Source organism: Meles meles, chromosome X, assembly GCF_922984935.1.
Source record: "Meles meles chromosome X, mMelMel3.1 paternal haplotype, whole genome shotgun sequence".
NCBI classification, from domain to species: Eukaryota; Metazoa; Chordata; class Mammalia; order Carnivora; family Mustelidae; genus Meles; species Meles meles.
The window spans coordinates 12,328,621-12,345,555 of NC_060087.1; the positions used below are offsets into that span (position 1 = coordinate 12,328,621).

The window sequence follows — 16,935 nt, forward strand, 5'->3', positions numbered from 1 at the left end:
GTAAATTTTATGTTGAACTGTTTGTTTCTGTATGTATTGGCTGAGCTCGCCACTTTTCCTGTACCTAATGCCTGTGAAATTTGGTTGTTTGCTCTTTATTAATAATCTCTTGGGGGTTTCTACATGCAATAGCTGAGCAGCTTTTTGTCTTTAAAATTCCTTGTTTTAAAGTACTTAGAGCGTAAAGTCGGTCTCTTTCCTCTCCATCCTGTCCCACATTCACAACCCCTCTTCAGCTGGAGGTTTCCCATTGGGGGCTTCATCTTTTTCATAGTGTGTTGGGGAGCTGTTCATATACAGGTAAGTCTTATTTTTGTCCTTTTCAGGAAAATTATGGTCATTGCTATTGCATCTCCCTAGTGTTAAAGCAATTCTCATTTAAAAAGAAAAAGTGGAAGAAAAAAAAAAGTGGTCAGAGAAACTTATGAAAAAAAAAGGCTTAAGGCAAAAAATATTCTTAGATTTCAGATCATAAAAAGGAAAAGATGCTCTTATACTTCCTTATACGTTTTAAATTTTCTTCATAACCTTCCCATTGCTATACTGGACATCTTGAATTTCAGAGTATGTGGCTTTTGGCAGCTTGGGATTTGGGAATAAGGGCCTGAGGATGCACAAACCATTGAAGCTAACAGGGAAAGAAATTTCAATGTTGGGATTTCTGAATGAGTGGCTAGCTGTTAAAGTGAGAGTTCTTTATATGTAGTCTATAAAAGGGAGTATGCTCCAGAAATCATTTTACTTTAAAGTTCAACTTTAAATTATTGCTTTACCCTAAAAATGATGAAAAATGTCTGTAATTACCCACTGGATTCACTAATGCTGAATAACTCTCACTGAATCCAGTACTTTTCAGTACTTCCCTAAATACAACCAAGATATGCATAATTAAAGGTGGTATCCCAAGTTCAATAGGCTTCATAGGTCACGGAGGACAAAACAGGATAACCACCAGCTTGTGCTCAAGGTAATGATGAGATGATGGGGGTTTTCCCTCCAATGTTCATGGGTGCTGTGGTGTGTGTGGGGGGGGGGGAGCAGTTTTAAACCAGTTAACTGGTTCATTATCCTGATAAATGTCCATCTTGAACTTAAATGTATTGTTTTTTAAACTTATAACCTGATTACTATTTATGATTTAAACGTTCCAGCTCTACAGTACCAGCAGAAGCCCATCAGGCCTGTGTTCAGTGAATAAACCAGATGAGTGCTGGACTCTCCATGTCTGCAAGTACCTGTGTAGCGGACTAGGAATCCGATGGTAGTCGATGCCTTGTTCTTGAATAGCCTCATTTCAGTATGTGCAGTTTCGCATCTGCACTTAGTAAGAGGTCCCGTAATGATCACAATCAAAGCCTGAGTCGCGGCTTATGTTAGGTGCTAGTTCGGGGAGCGTGCTAGCACCTCCGGGGGGGGGGGGGGGGGCGGGGGTTGGGGGTCTGTTGATTTGCAGTACCTTTGATTACCTGCAGCAATGAGAATTGCTCATTCAGAAAGTAGAAAAGTCGGCTGCATCAAGGTTTTAAAAGCGGCATTTATTGACTGAAAATGTGTAGATAAACTCTCAGCAGGGAAGCCACGTTATTCTTTAGTGAGCTCGAAGTACATGAAAACTTACATCTTCCATCATTTGTCTTATGTGTGCCTTTAGCATCCACCTTCACGTGGAGGTGAATTTTTGACATTTTACTGAGAAAAACTTAAAATTCTTTCAGCAGCTCCCCATAGTTTGACAAACTTTTGCAAAGAGAAAGATAAGAACACACTACAGTGGTGTACGTCGAACGTTTATTACAACTAATCAGTGATGTGGTAAGAGCGCTAACACGGCCTGAATATGTGTACTGGTCACAATCACAACAAAGCTTAATCCAGCCCAGCAGATACAAATGAAAAGTGTAAACCGTGAAGATGTGTCTACATACACAGAAGTGTGTATACAGGTTGACACTGAAACAACTGTGTAGCTCTAAGAAATACAGGGCCTACTAATGTCATTTGACCTCATTCGACTCGCACTTTTACATGAAACGTGGTGTCTGCTTTTGTAAGATTTCTGATAACTAGGCATTGCCATGGAAGGGAAGGAAGCTGCCCTCAAGTTTACAGCACTTTTAAGTGGAGGGAAGCAAAATAAACTGGGCCATAACAAGCACCCCAGAAGGAACAAGCCATGCTTGAAACAATGACTTAAGCAACACTTTGTGAAGAGAAGAACACATTTTCTGTAAGATACTGTTGTAAAGAATTCCGGTAAGTCAATGTTTCCATTTTTATTTGGGGGCCTCAAAAGCTGTCTTAAGTCACTAAATCGTTAGGACCACAAAAAAAATCTGTCTCAGGAGTTGAACATTCCTTGGCCTTAAAAGTAACATGCTCACTATGACACAGTCAATCTCTGTTCCTTGACCCCGGTTTGGAATGCCGGAGAAATGATTTTTAATGTAAAATGAATCCTTTCAATTTAGTCATTTGTGTATTCCCTTTAAGTATGTAGTTTCCAATAAGGGTCTTTGGTATAAATTTGGTTCTTTTTTCTGAAGTCTCAATATAAACAGTTAAATGTTAATTCATTTGCTATGTGAGTATCGATTCCCTTTATTCTCAGATATGCTGAAATACTACACACTAGTCTTTGGTTTCATAATGCCAGGTTGCATATTATAATTTAACAGTTTCCTTTGCCAAAGACGGTAATTAATGAATGTAAATTGCCTGATTCTGTCGTTCTCATAGATAACATGATTCAATTGGGAGAAACAGATCTATAAACTTTAAAATATCCAGAAAAGGTACCTTTCTTTTTCTGCATCGTTCTAATTTGTATTTAAGTCCCTTAAGTTATCACTTGATTAACCAAAGTTCCCTTTAAAAAAAAAAAAATTGTGTAGGCCTGAATGAAGCAGCTTAGCAAAACAGTAATACTGACAAGACGTCATCTTATACCATTAGCTAACATGGACATGAAGGCAGTGACCATCTACAGTGTGTGAAATGCCACAGAAGTCATCAACAAGGGAGGAGAGTTATGTCAGTCCAATTTCTTCAAGAACACTACGTGGGGTTTCAGCTTCCTGTGGAGGGAAAATGTGAGACTCTGGTAAGCAGATCCGGGGAGGCCGGAGAATGTGAAACCGACACGGTAGGATGTGCAAGTTTCAGAGAACAATGCAAACCGGTCATTGGTTCGGGCACATTCGAATACTGAAAGCAGGCGGTTATTTAGGGTTTTTTGCCCCAAATGTCAGAGACCACAGAAGGATATTTTCAGCGTGCATTAAATACCTACTGATCACCTACCAGTGTGCTGGGCACCATTGCTGTCACGCAAAAAGCAGGCAAACCCATTGGCAATTTAGGAAATCACTGCTATTAAATTAGCTACCGGAAAGGTAAGTCACCTTAGTCTTCAAATCCAAAGCCTCCCCTAAGTAAAAACCAGGGAAAACCCAGAGTTCTCCCAAATCTTCACATAATTTTGTTTTCCATGTTTTCTTTTTCTTTTTGGTCATACGTATTTATAGAAATGTCTTCCTCTGCGTTTTTACTTAGTGTTTGATTTAACTGTCCCCAGCAGCATAGCTTCAGAAACTCACCTTCCCAGCCCTCCCCCGGGCAACCAGTGGCTTCAGTGGAGGCAACATATGAGAAAGAAAACTCTAGGAGCAAAGGCATATTTTTGTCTTATGCCGCAACTGATACTCATTTTTAAATGTCAAAGGAAGACAAAAACAAAGCAGGCATATCTAGAAAATTATTAAAAATTTTCCAAAGTGGTTGGTTTTGCACATCACAAAACCTGGACCAGGTCAAATTCAGTTATTACTTGCAAAAATTTTGTAATTAAAAGGCATATGACAATTTAATGGAGAAAAGGCAATTTTTAGTTTCCAATAATAAATTAACTTACTTTTGCATCCTAATTGTGGTAGAGCACAAAACAAGGAGAAGAAAAATATTAAACCATAAATCCATACATTAGATTTAATTATATGTAAGCATCACATGGAGTAATAATCTTAAGTAAATTAAGCTCTAGCCTGTTTCCTGATTTGGAAAACAAGGATCACAGTACTTACCTTCATGCATAGACATTTAAGGGAGAGAAGGCTTAGTGCCTGACTTCTAGAAAGTGCTCAAAAAATGTTAACTGGTAACATAATTGAGACCTACCTATGTGAAGGTATTTAGCATTCAGTACTAAATAAAATATTATAAACCGATGCTGTATGAAGTCCACATGATGATCTTTTAGTAGGTTTATTAATGAAAAATAGGTAAAAACCAGCTTTGGTAAAAAAAAAAAGGGGGGGGGTTTATGAAGTATTCTTGACCTCGTGCACCAACCCCCCCCCGCCCCCAGGCCAAACCTCAGCCCAACCAGGCTACATCAAAATACATATGGGGGATGGGCCAACAAGGTCAATACTGCCACCAGATGACAATCCAAGTACAGAATGGAGGATGTTCTACAGCATGGGGGACTCAGGTTAAAAAAAGCGGGGGGCAGGGGAGGAAAGCAGAGTTGTTGAAGATAAAAAGACTTAATTGAGACATCAACCAGATACAATGTGAGCCTTATTGGGAATCTGGTTCTAGTAAACTGAAGACAGAAATGCAATTAGGAAAAACTGAACCAGAAACAAGATATTAGGAGTTACTGTTAATTTTGGGGGTGGTGGTGGTGGTACTTTTGTCTCTTGGTGATAGATACTGCGTTATCTAGAAGATGAAATGAGATCCCGGGCTTGCTTTAAAACACTGAGGCCAAAACTGGGGGGGGGGGGGCGGTTGTGTGCAGGCAGATGACACAACAGGCGTTATTACTAGGAGTACTGAGCTGAAGGGTGCTGAAGCTGAGGGGTGTGCACATGAAGGTTCCTTCTAGCATTGTCTCAGAGTGTTCATGATCATTTTTAAAGAAAGTCTAATGGAAAAGATGCGACACTCCGAAGAATGTAGACCATGAATCACATATATCATTAATAAATGAAACGATTCAAAAATAATCATTTGCATTTAACCCTCGAACAACACGGATTTGAACTGTACGGGTCCATTTATATGGAGACTTTTTACCGTGCAGTACGTAAGTGTATTGTCCTTAGGATTTTCTTAGCATTTTTGCTCCAGCGTACTTTACTGTAGGAATACAGTGCACAGTACGTACACTGAAGCTGGGTTACTGGAATGTTGAGGTTATCGATGAGGCTTCCAGTCAACAGTAGGCTATGAAATCTGTGGGGAGTCAAATGTTGTATGTGGGTTTTCAACTGCTTGGGAGGGTCAGTGCTCCTAACCACCCCCCCCCCCCCCCCGTTCATAGATAATGTTAAATAGTTCTTAAAAACACCATATGGCCTTTACTGCATTTCTTAAAAGACGCCTACACTGAACTCTACACGGCTAACATTCTTCGCTTATCCATGTAAAAATGTCTCCCTTCTGTTCGCTGGGGCCTGGTCCGATTTCCCCTCTGTGCTCACTGCTTGCAGTCCTGTATAGCATTTCATGAAGAGAACCATGTTACTTATCAAATACGCATTGTTTAAAATGTGTCCTTCCTACAAGGGCTGGCTTAAAGGAATCATTTATACATTTTACTCCTTGAGACTTGTACAAATAGTACATTAGTTTTTCACAAATTGTGTCCGTAGTATAAAATGTAACTTTCTCACGTTAACACTGAAATTGTGGCTCAAAATTACCTAGAAGAACCAGTTGCTAAAGTAGTCACAGTCCTAGAAACAAAGTAGAATGGTGGTTACCAAGGGCTAAGGGGAAGGGAAATGGAGAGTTGTTTAATGGACACAGTTTCGGTTTCACAGGAGGAAACATTTCTGAAAGTCAGATGCACAACACTGTGGATATACTTAACAGTACTGAACTGTACACTTAACAGAATTTGCCAGCTTAACCACTTTAGGTTTTTTTTACACGATTTAATAAAATTACCTGGAAAAACCAAAATATGTATTTGTCCAAAGGGATGGAGAAGAAAGAAGTCATTCACATGAGACAAAGTACATGCAATACTTTTATTTTAGACGTGCAAGAAAAGCGATTTCAGAATCTATGAATTGAAAGCAAGCAGCTGTATACCAATAACAAAAGAGGCAACATCTTGTTACAGCTCAGCACACAGCATCCAAAGCGCACTGGCAGGAGACAATGCATATTCAGCATTAAAACCAGAGGAGTGACATCTTGCAGGGCGGGGAGAGGGACAGAGGGAAAAAATGGAAACGAAAGACCAATGTTTCCCAATGCTTTCAGCTAAGTTTCTCATTTGACAGCCCATCCAGATGCTTCAAATGTAATGCAGGACAAAGCGAATGGAAAGCCCTGCTTTGCGCACCTGCCTGCTCTACGTTTTCATAGGTCTTCCTTCAGTGGTGAGCCTGTTGGAGCTGCTTCTGAATTTGTTTAAGGATAACTTACTTTTAGGCTTTAAACTCTCTAGCTATAAACAATGAGTTATTTGGTACTTCTCCTTTTATAATTAAGTTGCATGTTTTATTAAAAGTAACACAATAATGATCAATATTGAAAGCCTTAATATAAAACCACAGTTAACAAATCATTAAGTATTTAAAGGAAGACTTAATATATACTATAAAACCAGGACTAGTAAAATATTAGTATTTGAGTGGAGTATCAGAATTTTAACTATATAAATCAGGTCAGTATGAACATTTTGAAAATGTTACTTCCTATCGAAGAGAGGTACTGTCGCAGAGACTTCTGACACAGCTTTTTGATCACTCTTTGAGGGACTGGCCAATACTGTCCAGCACAAATGTGACTGAATCCAGGTGGCATCACATACTTAAGAATGGGAATGTTTGACCCTTAAATACTACGTAACAGTACAGATCTTACTTTTTGGAAGTATTTCTAAATACTCTTTTCTGCGATACATTCGAATATGTTGGCTCACATAGGCTGTAACATAGTCCCTAAATAGAACTTCTTGTCTCCCGGAACACGTGAAGACCAAGCCCTGCACTAGGTCACTGCACTGCTCATTCTGCCATAGCACTTCCACTCTGTTTTCTTTGGTGAACATTTTAACGATGGCTACACTTTCCTTTTACTAGACTTTAATCATGGATGGTTCGTAAACGAGGACATGTGTGTATGTAAGATGAAATACTACGCAAAACATTCATAGGTCATGTCTCAAGAAATCAAACGAGTTTGCGAGCAGGAATAAACTACATCAAGATCACATGTAGAACGAAAATAAAACAAAAAGAAAAATGAGTCAGGAAAAACAATTACAATTGTAAAGGTATTGGTTCTGAAATGCTCTATTATACAAGATGGTCACCAAGCTGAGGACATTTTCTTTCATAAGTATATCAGCTCTCTATTTCCTCTGTGAAATTCTGCATACACGACGAGTAGTCATTTAGTACACAGGGACATTAAAATATTCATGTCGTGGCTACAAAAGAAATGCATATATTCTTACACAGTATACAAACTGACAGACACAATCAGATTCCTAGAATGTTTAGTACACAGTAAAGAAAATGGAAACGTAAAGTTTTGTTTTTGTTCTTTGGTTTATGGTTGAACATTTAACTTATAAACAGTGCTTAGGAGTTCCAGTTCCTCTTAACGTAACTCTACATATAATGATAAATGATACAGATACAGTAACTCTGTATGATAAACTCTCTATAATAACCTATATTTGACAAAATCCAAAAGCACTGTTACTAACAGGCTGCAAAGATTTTCAGTGTAAAATCGTCTGGTCAGTACTGAGTTAACTGAAAATTCAATTCGAATGCTACCAGTCTTCAAGTATGTCAGGATTTTATTACACAAAGGAAAGGAATTTAATCCCTTAATGAAAATCATTACATCCTTAGGTGACCATAAACGCTTCTACAGATCCTAAAAGAAAATCTTTGCCAAGAAAAACTGGAAAAGGAGTCACCTATTTGGTATTTTAAGTAGCAATGGAGGTGTTTAATGGTTCACTTAGCTTAACTTCAGAAGACTACGCCTTTGAGACTAAGGATATATTTTTTTTTAAATAATCCTCAAGATAGATTTTAAAGAACTTTCCAAAAAAGATTTGTTAAATGCCTATGCCTACAAATGGATGTGAACAGAGGTTTCTCATATCAACAAGGTAACCTGAGATGAGGTTTTAAACAGACCCAAGAGTGTCCAGAGATGGATTTCTGGGGACTCGAAGAAATCCCTGAAACTAGACGCAAAATTACAGATTTTCCTGAGAAGAGGACCCATGGCTCTTCAGACTCTCGAAGGGATTATACCCCTGCCAAAAGGCTTGTGACTCAAAGTTTAAAACTGCTCATTTGAGGGCTTGTAAAATATCCTCATTTTAATATTAAGGTTGGCATTCTGAAATGTTAGGCTACAAAGTTGTGTAAACTGTTCAAATATGTAACCGATCCTTTATACAATAACCATTAAATACAAAAGTATCTGAGAAGCGCCAGTTAAATTTAATTCTCAGATAATTCTTAAGACAGTTTTAAAAGAGTTTTGCTTTTTCCCCCATTCAGAATACAGTGGCATAAGCCAGCAAGTTAAAATAATACTAGTAATGAACCCCAAATGCTTCATTTTCTTAAAGAAGCTCTCATTTTCATAGGGGAATTCTATTTCTCTATTTCTGTACTGATGACACTAGGGCTTCACAGTATTTAAAAATATTTTCTTGCCAACGAACCTCTAAACCTATTTCAATATTCTTTGTAAAAAAATAAATTCTAAGTCCCAATGATGGATCAGTATCGGAGTAAAATTCCCTATGAAAATAATCAGTTAAAGAAAGTACTGGGACTATCCCTTGGGATTTAATGTAATGAGACTTTTCAGGTGATGCTAAAATATAAATAACAAACTTGACAAAATTATAAGTACAAACTGAATTCATAGATCCAACTACATTTGATGCATGTCAGTACTCCAGCACGTATTCTAGTACGCTTTCTTACACCCAATGAAACTCCTGCTGTGATACATATTCTCTGTTTTCTGGAGAGAGAACAAGAAAAGTTTAAGTCTGTCAACCTTCCACCTACATACCAGTTCTTGAGACTCTATAAAATTATAGCTTTTCATCTTTTATGTTTTCTCAATTTTATACACTCATGGGAAAACCAACCAGGGAGAGCTTATGCCCACTGCGAGAAAAGAGAACGGCGGGAGGTAGTTTCCCCACACAGGGCTGAGCACGCCACTGTTCCTCCCCAGGAGAGACTTACGAGGAAAGGCTACAAACAATTCTTAAACAAGACTGCCTGGCATTTCTGACAGACCTTTTACTACATTAGTGAGGGAAAGGATAGATGATAAGATAAACTTCTTTACAGCTAATGATCCATATTATTATACTTAAGCAAGAAATGAGAATCCATCAACTGTGAGGAATATTCTTTATAGGGAGAAAAGCCTCTTCATTGGAAAAGCATCCTTTAAGAAAAACCCTAAAATGCACAAAAATAATGTATTCTTTTACCACTTTTAAGTTGCTATAACACGTTTTCAGTAATTTCTCAGTTTAGACGGAATCTGAAAAAGTTGTGCTAAAAATACCTTAATGACCACCTAACCTTAAAGGTTGACTTGAAGCTAAACGATACAGGTATGACCGTATTAACCAAGTTATTTGTTCTCTTATATCCAAAGAAAATATTATAGTTGACTGAATAGAACTCCAGTATTCTGGGCCCTCACACCACCAGGGCATCTTCTGAGTCATGGAAAAATTAATTTAATTAAGCACTGGGGAGGTGGAGCGTCCAGTCTGTCACAGCACACGAGGGGTCCTGGGCAGAAGCAGAACTACTCTCTCGTTCCACTACCCAGCAAGCTGAGTTCCTCAATACACGAAAACATCAGTGATTTCGATTATATGGGAATAAAGGCCAGAAGAAAAACAGAAAAAAACAAAACAAAACAAAAAAAACTTAACCACGTATGTTCAACTTTCCTCCACACCAAAAGGAACTTTTTTCTCAGTCCCCTACAAAAGGAACCAGAGGTAGTAGTAAGTGCAGGTTAACATGGCAGCGGAATCAAGTTATACCTGCTCTTAACACCGTCGACATTCTTAAGACAAACCCTATTAACCTGAAAAATTCTCAGATAGTCACCATATTAGGCTGATGACTCAAAAGTAAGAGAGTCTGGGAAACTATAAAGAAACGGGAAGCTAGCACTTCTCTGAAGGCTTACGTCTTGTTGAGATCGGTGCTTAAGTAAACTGCTGATACTGGACCCCAAACTGAAAACCTAGTCTCCCGTTTTTCTCTTTCTAGCACACAACGTGTTCAAAGAGCAAATGATTTACATTTAATGAAAAAGGAATTCAGTGGGATTTGAAGTTACTGCTCTACTCGTTTTTCTTGTGAAGGGGCTTCACTTTTTCCTTTTACTAGAAGTAGCATCCTCTATCCTTCACGTTCTAGAATGCAGTGGTCCTTTTTATTGCCCCTCACTGAATTCTGTGGCAAAGTCCCTACTCTCGACTCTGGAACACTATTCCTTATGCTTAAAGACCAACGGGCCAGAGAATGTCCGAATTCACTCAGATCTATGTTTCGCAGTGAATACAGAGAACTGAAAGCCCTTCTGAGGTACCTTTTAGATGACACAGCTCAGGTGTCAGTCTTATTCCACCAGCAACTGTGAGGCACTAGGAAAGTCAAATTTTTAAATTTTTTTAACATTACCTTAGCACTGAGTAGCAAGAGCAGTATGGTTGTTCCAGATGGCTAGTGCCTAAAATGGCCAAGAGCACACAAGTGCTTCACTTTATGCTGAAACTTTTCTTTTTGGCAAATTCTACTCTAATTTTACGTAATGGAACAACACAATGTGTACTCTTACACTCATAGAGTTTCATTTTGTCACTTAAAAAATTTACAAATCAGAATTTTATACTTCTAATACAGGTTTCACACTTTTAGAAAAGGGGGGGACCTCAAACATTTTCAGACGTAATGCTGCTAAGTTAATGCCCCACTCCTGATCTTTTCTCACTTTATACACCTGGAATATCTTTCCATATCACTGCATAGAGACCAATCTCCCTTCTTTTACGGATGGGTAACAGTTTCACGTATGGCCGTACTATAATTTCCTTAACCTATTTCCCACTGATTAACATTTGGGTAAGTTCCAGTGGCTTAATATTATACTGAATTTTAGTGCACTTGTATATTTCTACTGGATATAATTCCTTGAAATTTAACTGATGGGTCAAAAGTGTACAAATTTCTCTGTTAACAGGTATCACCAAACTAATCCTCCAAAATGGAATATAAGTTTAAGTGCTCACAAGCAGCAGACAAGAGGGTCACTCATCCTTGCCAATTCAAGAACCAAGAAAAGTCCTCATTCATATTTTCATTTACATTCCCTTATGTAAAAGGGCCATTTCTTTTTTCTTTCATCTGTGAATTATTTATTTATATCTACTGCTGTCTTTTTCTATTGTGCTGTTGATCTGTATCACATATCTGAAATCTCTTTAAAATGATGGGAATAACTTAACTACATTTTGTAAACCCTACTCTAAAACCTATTAGTTATAAAATACCAAGAACAAGTTACTTTCTCTGGCAGTTCATTATACTTTTTAAATTAAAAAAGATTAATTAGTAAATATAACATTAGACTGTAAAGAAATAGTTCTAAGCATATTTTAGGGAAACCATATTGTATCTGCCTAGGTCTTCTATTTGGATCATAATGTGAAATGCTTTAAATTTGATCAGGGTTTTCAAAACGTAACAGATTTCTTTTTATCACTGAATTTCAAATATTCAAAGTCTAAATCTGTACCAAGTAAATTCTTTAAGGCTAATAAGGTACAAAAGAACAACAACAAAAAGTCTACATGTACAATAATAAAAGTCTATATATGCAAATTCTGGTCATTTAAACTAGTTTCCCTGTAAAAAAAATTACCAAGTCCCTAAGGTGGATGGGGAAATGAGCAGAAAATTTAAAAAAGTATTCTGATTGCCTACAGGGTATACTCAGTTCTGTTTCCAGGTAAAAACCCAATTACCTTAACAGACATTAACTGATTCGGGGTCGAGGAAATGGAATTATATAGTGACATCCCACAAGCTCTGCTGTGGATTAGGAGCTGAAGTCAACCATAGATTATCACCCCCGGCACTGGCTAGCAAGTAAAGGTGATTCTGTTGACTCACAGCAGTGATTTTTATCGCCATTTACATGTTCTTATTAAGCCCATTTGTCCTTCTTTTACATTTCTTTGGGATCCCCACCCCCCCACACTTGTGATTCATTTCAGCCAGTCATTTGAACTCTGGACTATATATTATATTGAAAAGATGTAGCAGTCTATAAATGTAAATGGAATCTTTATACATCCTGTCGTGTTAAATTAAACCAGGGCTTTGCAACCACAGCACTACTGAGACTTGAAGCTGGATGATTCCTTGTCCTGGGAGAGCTGTCCGGGGCACTGCTGGACGTTTAGCAGCACCCTCGGTCTTCACCTACCGGACGCCAGTAGCACCCCACTGCCGGTCGTGACACTCACAAAAAGACGTGCTGGCACTGTTCAGTGTTCCGGGAGGAGGCGCGACCGCCCCACTCCCCACCCCAGCTGAGAACCACTGAGCTAAGCTAACTGTCTCTGGTTGATGGACAGGTAAAATCACGTTCTAGTGTGCTTGCCCGTATTTGTTGATTTTTCTGTAATAGGAACTTTTATTTTTTAAAAAGGCAACAGAGGAAACAATAAAAGAAAATTTTAAGGAATGTGTCAGTAGGGGAAAAAAAGAACTCAAACCCTGAAATTTTGAGAAAGTACTTTTTAAAGAAAAAAAAATCACCAAGAACTAGGAATAGACTCTTTGCAGGTTCTAAGGTGCACACAATCATTTAGATCAGGATCAGGACTGAAAAAAAGGACAGATGGTAAACGTGAGACTGCAAAACAAGAAGTAAAGTATTATTTAATAAAATATTTTTCAGTTTATGTGCATGTAACTATTATGACATAAAAGTGTATTTTACTACTGTGGGTTCTTGTCAAGTATCTTTGAAAACCAGATTTACAGCTGCTGATTTTTAAGTTACTCCAACTTTTCATTATTACAAATAGTCCAGAGGAGCAAGAATAGGCTCAAAATGAGTTAGAATGAAACAAGGGGAGGGGGAGCCTCAGAATTCTGAAAAGCAAAGAGCTCAAAAAAAAAGACACATAGAGCAAAATGATTACAAGCTGGAAACCAGTGACCAAGGACATTGGCCAAATTTCTTATAACAGTTAACAAGCAAGATTTGTTCTGCCTTCTGTCTTTTCTGTATCTGCCCTTTTAAAATACGCTGGCATGAGAGTATATAGCCTTGTTAACTTTTAGCCTAATTTAAAAGAAAAAGGTTTAGGCTTGAAGGGTTTAACAAAGAGTGGAAATTATGAGTTTGTCTGATTAGACCAAAACCTACAAGGATTTATATCAAAATACTCTTTGCTGTTAAAGGACATTATTGTATGTATTTGAACACACCTAGCTGTTATAAAACAATGTACAATATTCTCGAGTTTGATTGGCATACCCAAATATTCTTAATTAGCAAGATTTTAATTAAAAAAATCCCCAAACTTCATACTAAAAGGCATGTTATTAAATACTCTAAGTACTTATCCACTTAAAATAATTTTAAGATCCAGAAGAGTCATTTTTAAAAATCACTTTTTCTAAGATTCTTACCTTTCCATTTTTATGCAGTCCAAAAGATTTATTATTACTTCCACAAAGATGGTGCATAACTAAGATCTATCATGCAGCCCCAGCACTAAAACAGATCAATTCTAGCAGCGCTAATTCTCCACAGAGCACCACTTTCTCGCCGAGGCAGATTAACAACGGCAAACCCAAGGGAATCTGTTCGTAAAGTGGGTCACCTCGAAGTGGAAGCCAATTGGTGAGTGTGATGCTTGCTTTTGGTACCTCACTTATTTTTTCATTGCTCAGGTTACGTTAGTGAGAAACGATACCAACAGCAAACAAAGCTCAAAAGGAAACCCCCCACAAATTTCAAAATGATGCTGTTAGTATAAAAAAGAAAGGCTGACACATCTCAAAGCGCCGATCAACATCATCATGCAGCTACTGCTGAGGTTAAAGCCCAACGCCCGGTGTTTTAACTGTTCGATCTTCACAGATCAGGCAAGGACTTGAAATCATCTCACGTGCAACAGTCTTTGCATAACACCCCATCTTATCCATGCCACAAAAACGGTAAATTTGGTAGTTACCAATAAATAAGTTGGGGGTCAAAGGGACTAAAGCCTTAGACTGCTCTTTATCATAAGATATCCTCAGACAAACCTCCCCATTCTTCATTCTGGCTCTATAAAATTAAGGAGCAGAGAAAAACTGGTAAGTGCCTGACTTTACAAAGAAAATGCACTCTGTATTTCCTTGGTCATTAGATCTATGTTTATAAATCAACTGTACCACTCCCCCAAGTCCTCCTCCTCAGAAAACTAGCTGAAAATAGGCACTTAATTGGTGGTGTTGGGGAAGTGTTCCAAGTATTGCAAAGAATGTCAGTTTCGTAATCTCAGCATGCTGCACCTTAGTAATTAGGAATCAAGTTAAGTACCAGTGGCATATTAAGAAAACCGGTGTTAAATTCCAAAACATTAAAAATTGGATAATGGACCAATTTTTTCTGGGCTTTATCCCCAAATTTAATTATGTTTTCACAGAACCAAATACCAAAAACACAGAATTCAGAATTCACTCCAGAAATGTCAAAACTGAACCACTGTTTACCAAGTAGCTAAGTAAAATTAAAAACGGTATCTTTATTATTTAATCACTATGTCCGAGGTTTTAGCAATTATTATTCAAATACACACTTATGTTCTCATTACTCACTATAATATGCTAATAGGAGATCTACTTTTTCCCAACTGTGCTGTTTGCCTGTAATATGAAGGACTGAAATTTTAAAGAAATTTTTCTGAAGAAAATAAACATTCTTAAGGATAGAAATGTGTATGTCACAAATTTCAAAAGGGCTAAAATCAAAATAATTTTGTGATTTCCATGTATTAAGCCAACAGGTATTTTCATTATAAATTCAAAGTCATCCGTGGTGTTTAGAAATAATCAATTCAAGTAAAAGGGCTGATAACAAATAGAAAAATCACAACACAAAGAAAACTAGATTAAAATAAATTAATTAGGAATTCTACAAATTTAAGGCCACATTTAGCTAAGTGCCTCTGCAGCTATATTTACAATTTTGGAAGCAAAATCATATTCGTGACATAGGCTAAGTGAATACTATATCCCAAATTATAATACCAAAAAAGCTACTATAAATCCAGTTTCGATAAATCCAACAAGAAATGACTTTAAAAATGTATTATTTTAATCTATATATCCAATTTGAAAATACCAACTATTGACAGTTAAGACAATGAACATTTTCAGTATAAGAGGTAAAAAAATGGCATCTGTCTTAGGAAGTCTACTCTGTTCCATACAGAAAAACCTCCAGAATGATGAATCTCTTAATTACTGAAAAACACGGAAGTTGGCACCAAAAACAGGTTTAAAATACACATTGCAAGACAATACGCAAATAGGGCGGGGGGGAGACATGGATACTGCTCAGTGGTCAAGATTTCACACAGCACTGAAGCCCAGCAGAACAGGTTTGGAATGCTGGGAACAGTCCCCGGAAGCTCACTGCGCGAGCCTCTGCTTGTTAAAAGGTGCTCGGGATCCTGCTCAGGACACCCCAAGGATTAGCACAGGGCGCTTCCCATCTAAGTGCTCAATAAGCGCCAGCTAGCACCCTGTTCTTTTCTGTTGTCCCGGTGTCCAGACCTGTTCTCATCACTGACTATATATAATACGCTATGAGAAAACCTACTTTGTCAACTGTCTGTTCTGTTGGCCTATAAAATGAAGGACTGCCTAAACAGACCACAAGAAGTCTATGTAACCTGGGTAGAAGGGAAACTTGAAAGAAATTTAGCAGTTTTTTCTCATCTTATTCCACCACCTGTTTTATGAACATATTTAAATATTCTCCCAAAGATGCAAACACGTATCATGTATCAACATATAAACGAATCTACTTTAGGAAACAAGCAGCTTGTCATCCCTGCATGTGTGACAGTATGCTGGCAAATAACCTGAATGAGTAACAGGTTAACCTGAACGGAATCACCTGAAGCCTTACTGCCCCAAAGAGACTTCAGCTTGGCTTCCTAAAGGCCTTAAAGCCTGCCATGTATGATAACTCACTCTGAATTCAGAACAGACCAGCGGTGTTCTGCCTCAAGACCTGAATGGCTAAATTAAGAAAAATGGTTCACTCAGATAACTGAAGAGATGTCTTAATGTACTATCACTTTGGTTCATGTACAAAACAGTGTTAGGGTAGTCAGAGATGAGAACCAGGCCAAAGCTCTCCTCTAAAGATAAGAAACCATATTTAACAGTAGTCAACTTTTTTTTTTAAAAAACTAGGGTGAGACAGGAAAAGAAAAATCTTTTTTTTTTTTTAAAGACTTTATTTATTTATTTGACAGACAGAGATCACAAGCAGACAGAGAGGCAGGCAGAGAGAGAGGAGGAAGCAGGCTCCCCACTGAGCAGAGAGCCCGATGCGGGGCTCGATCCCAGGACCCTGAGATCATGACCTGAGCCGAAGGCAGAGGCTTAAACCACTGAGCCACCCAGGCGCCCCAGGAAAAGAAAAATCTTAACGTGGACCACAGACATCCTATGCTTCTCTCCACTCCTCCTTTCTCTTTAAGATACAAAAATACTACTTCAAAAAAGGGAGATGGTACTTACTATTAAGATACTTCAATAGGGGAGGGGCACCTGGGTGGCTCAGATGGTTAAGCATCTGCTTTTGGCTCAGGTC

At 37.9% G+C, this 16,935-nt stretch overlaps 1 protein-coding gene across 5 annotated transcripts in view; it reads right to left on the minus strand.

Moving 5' to 3' along the window:
• Nucleotides 1-1,514: 1,514 nt before the first annotated feature.
• Nucleotides 1,515-16,935, minus strand: part of AP1S2 (adaptor related protein complex 1 subunit sigma 2) — a 28,120-nt gene continuing 12,699 nt past the window's right edge. The window contains exons 5-7 of one of the 5 annotated variants that reach the window (XR_006816848.1): nucleotides 14,297-14,391; nucleotides 3,911-3,919; nucleotides 1,515-3,074 (exon numbers count right to left, since the gene is read on the minus strand). Coding sequence is in view for 4 of the 5 variants with exons in the window: in XM_045995169.1 (XP_045851125.1) it covers nucleotides 3,027-3,074; nucleotides 3,911-3,919 (57 nt within the window). In the remaining variant the exon portion in view is untranslated. The other 4 variants (XM_045995169.1, XM_045995171.1, XM_045995172.1 and 1 more) reach the window with 4 other exon arrangements.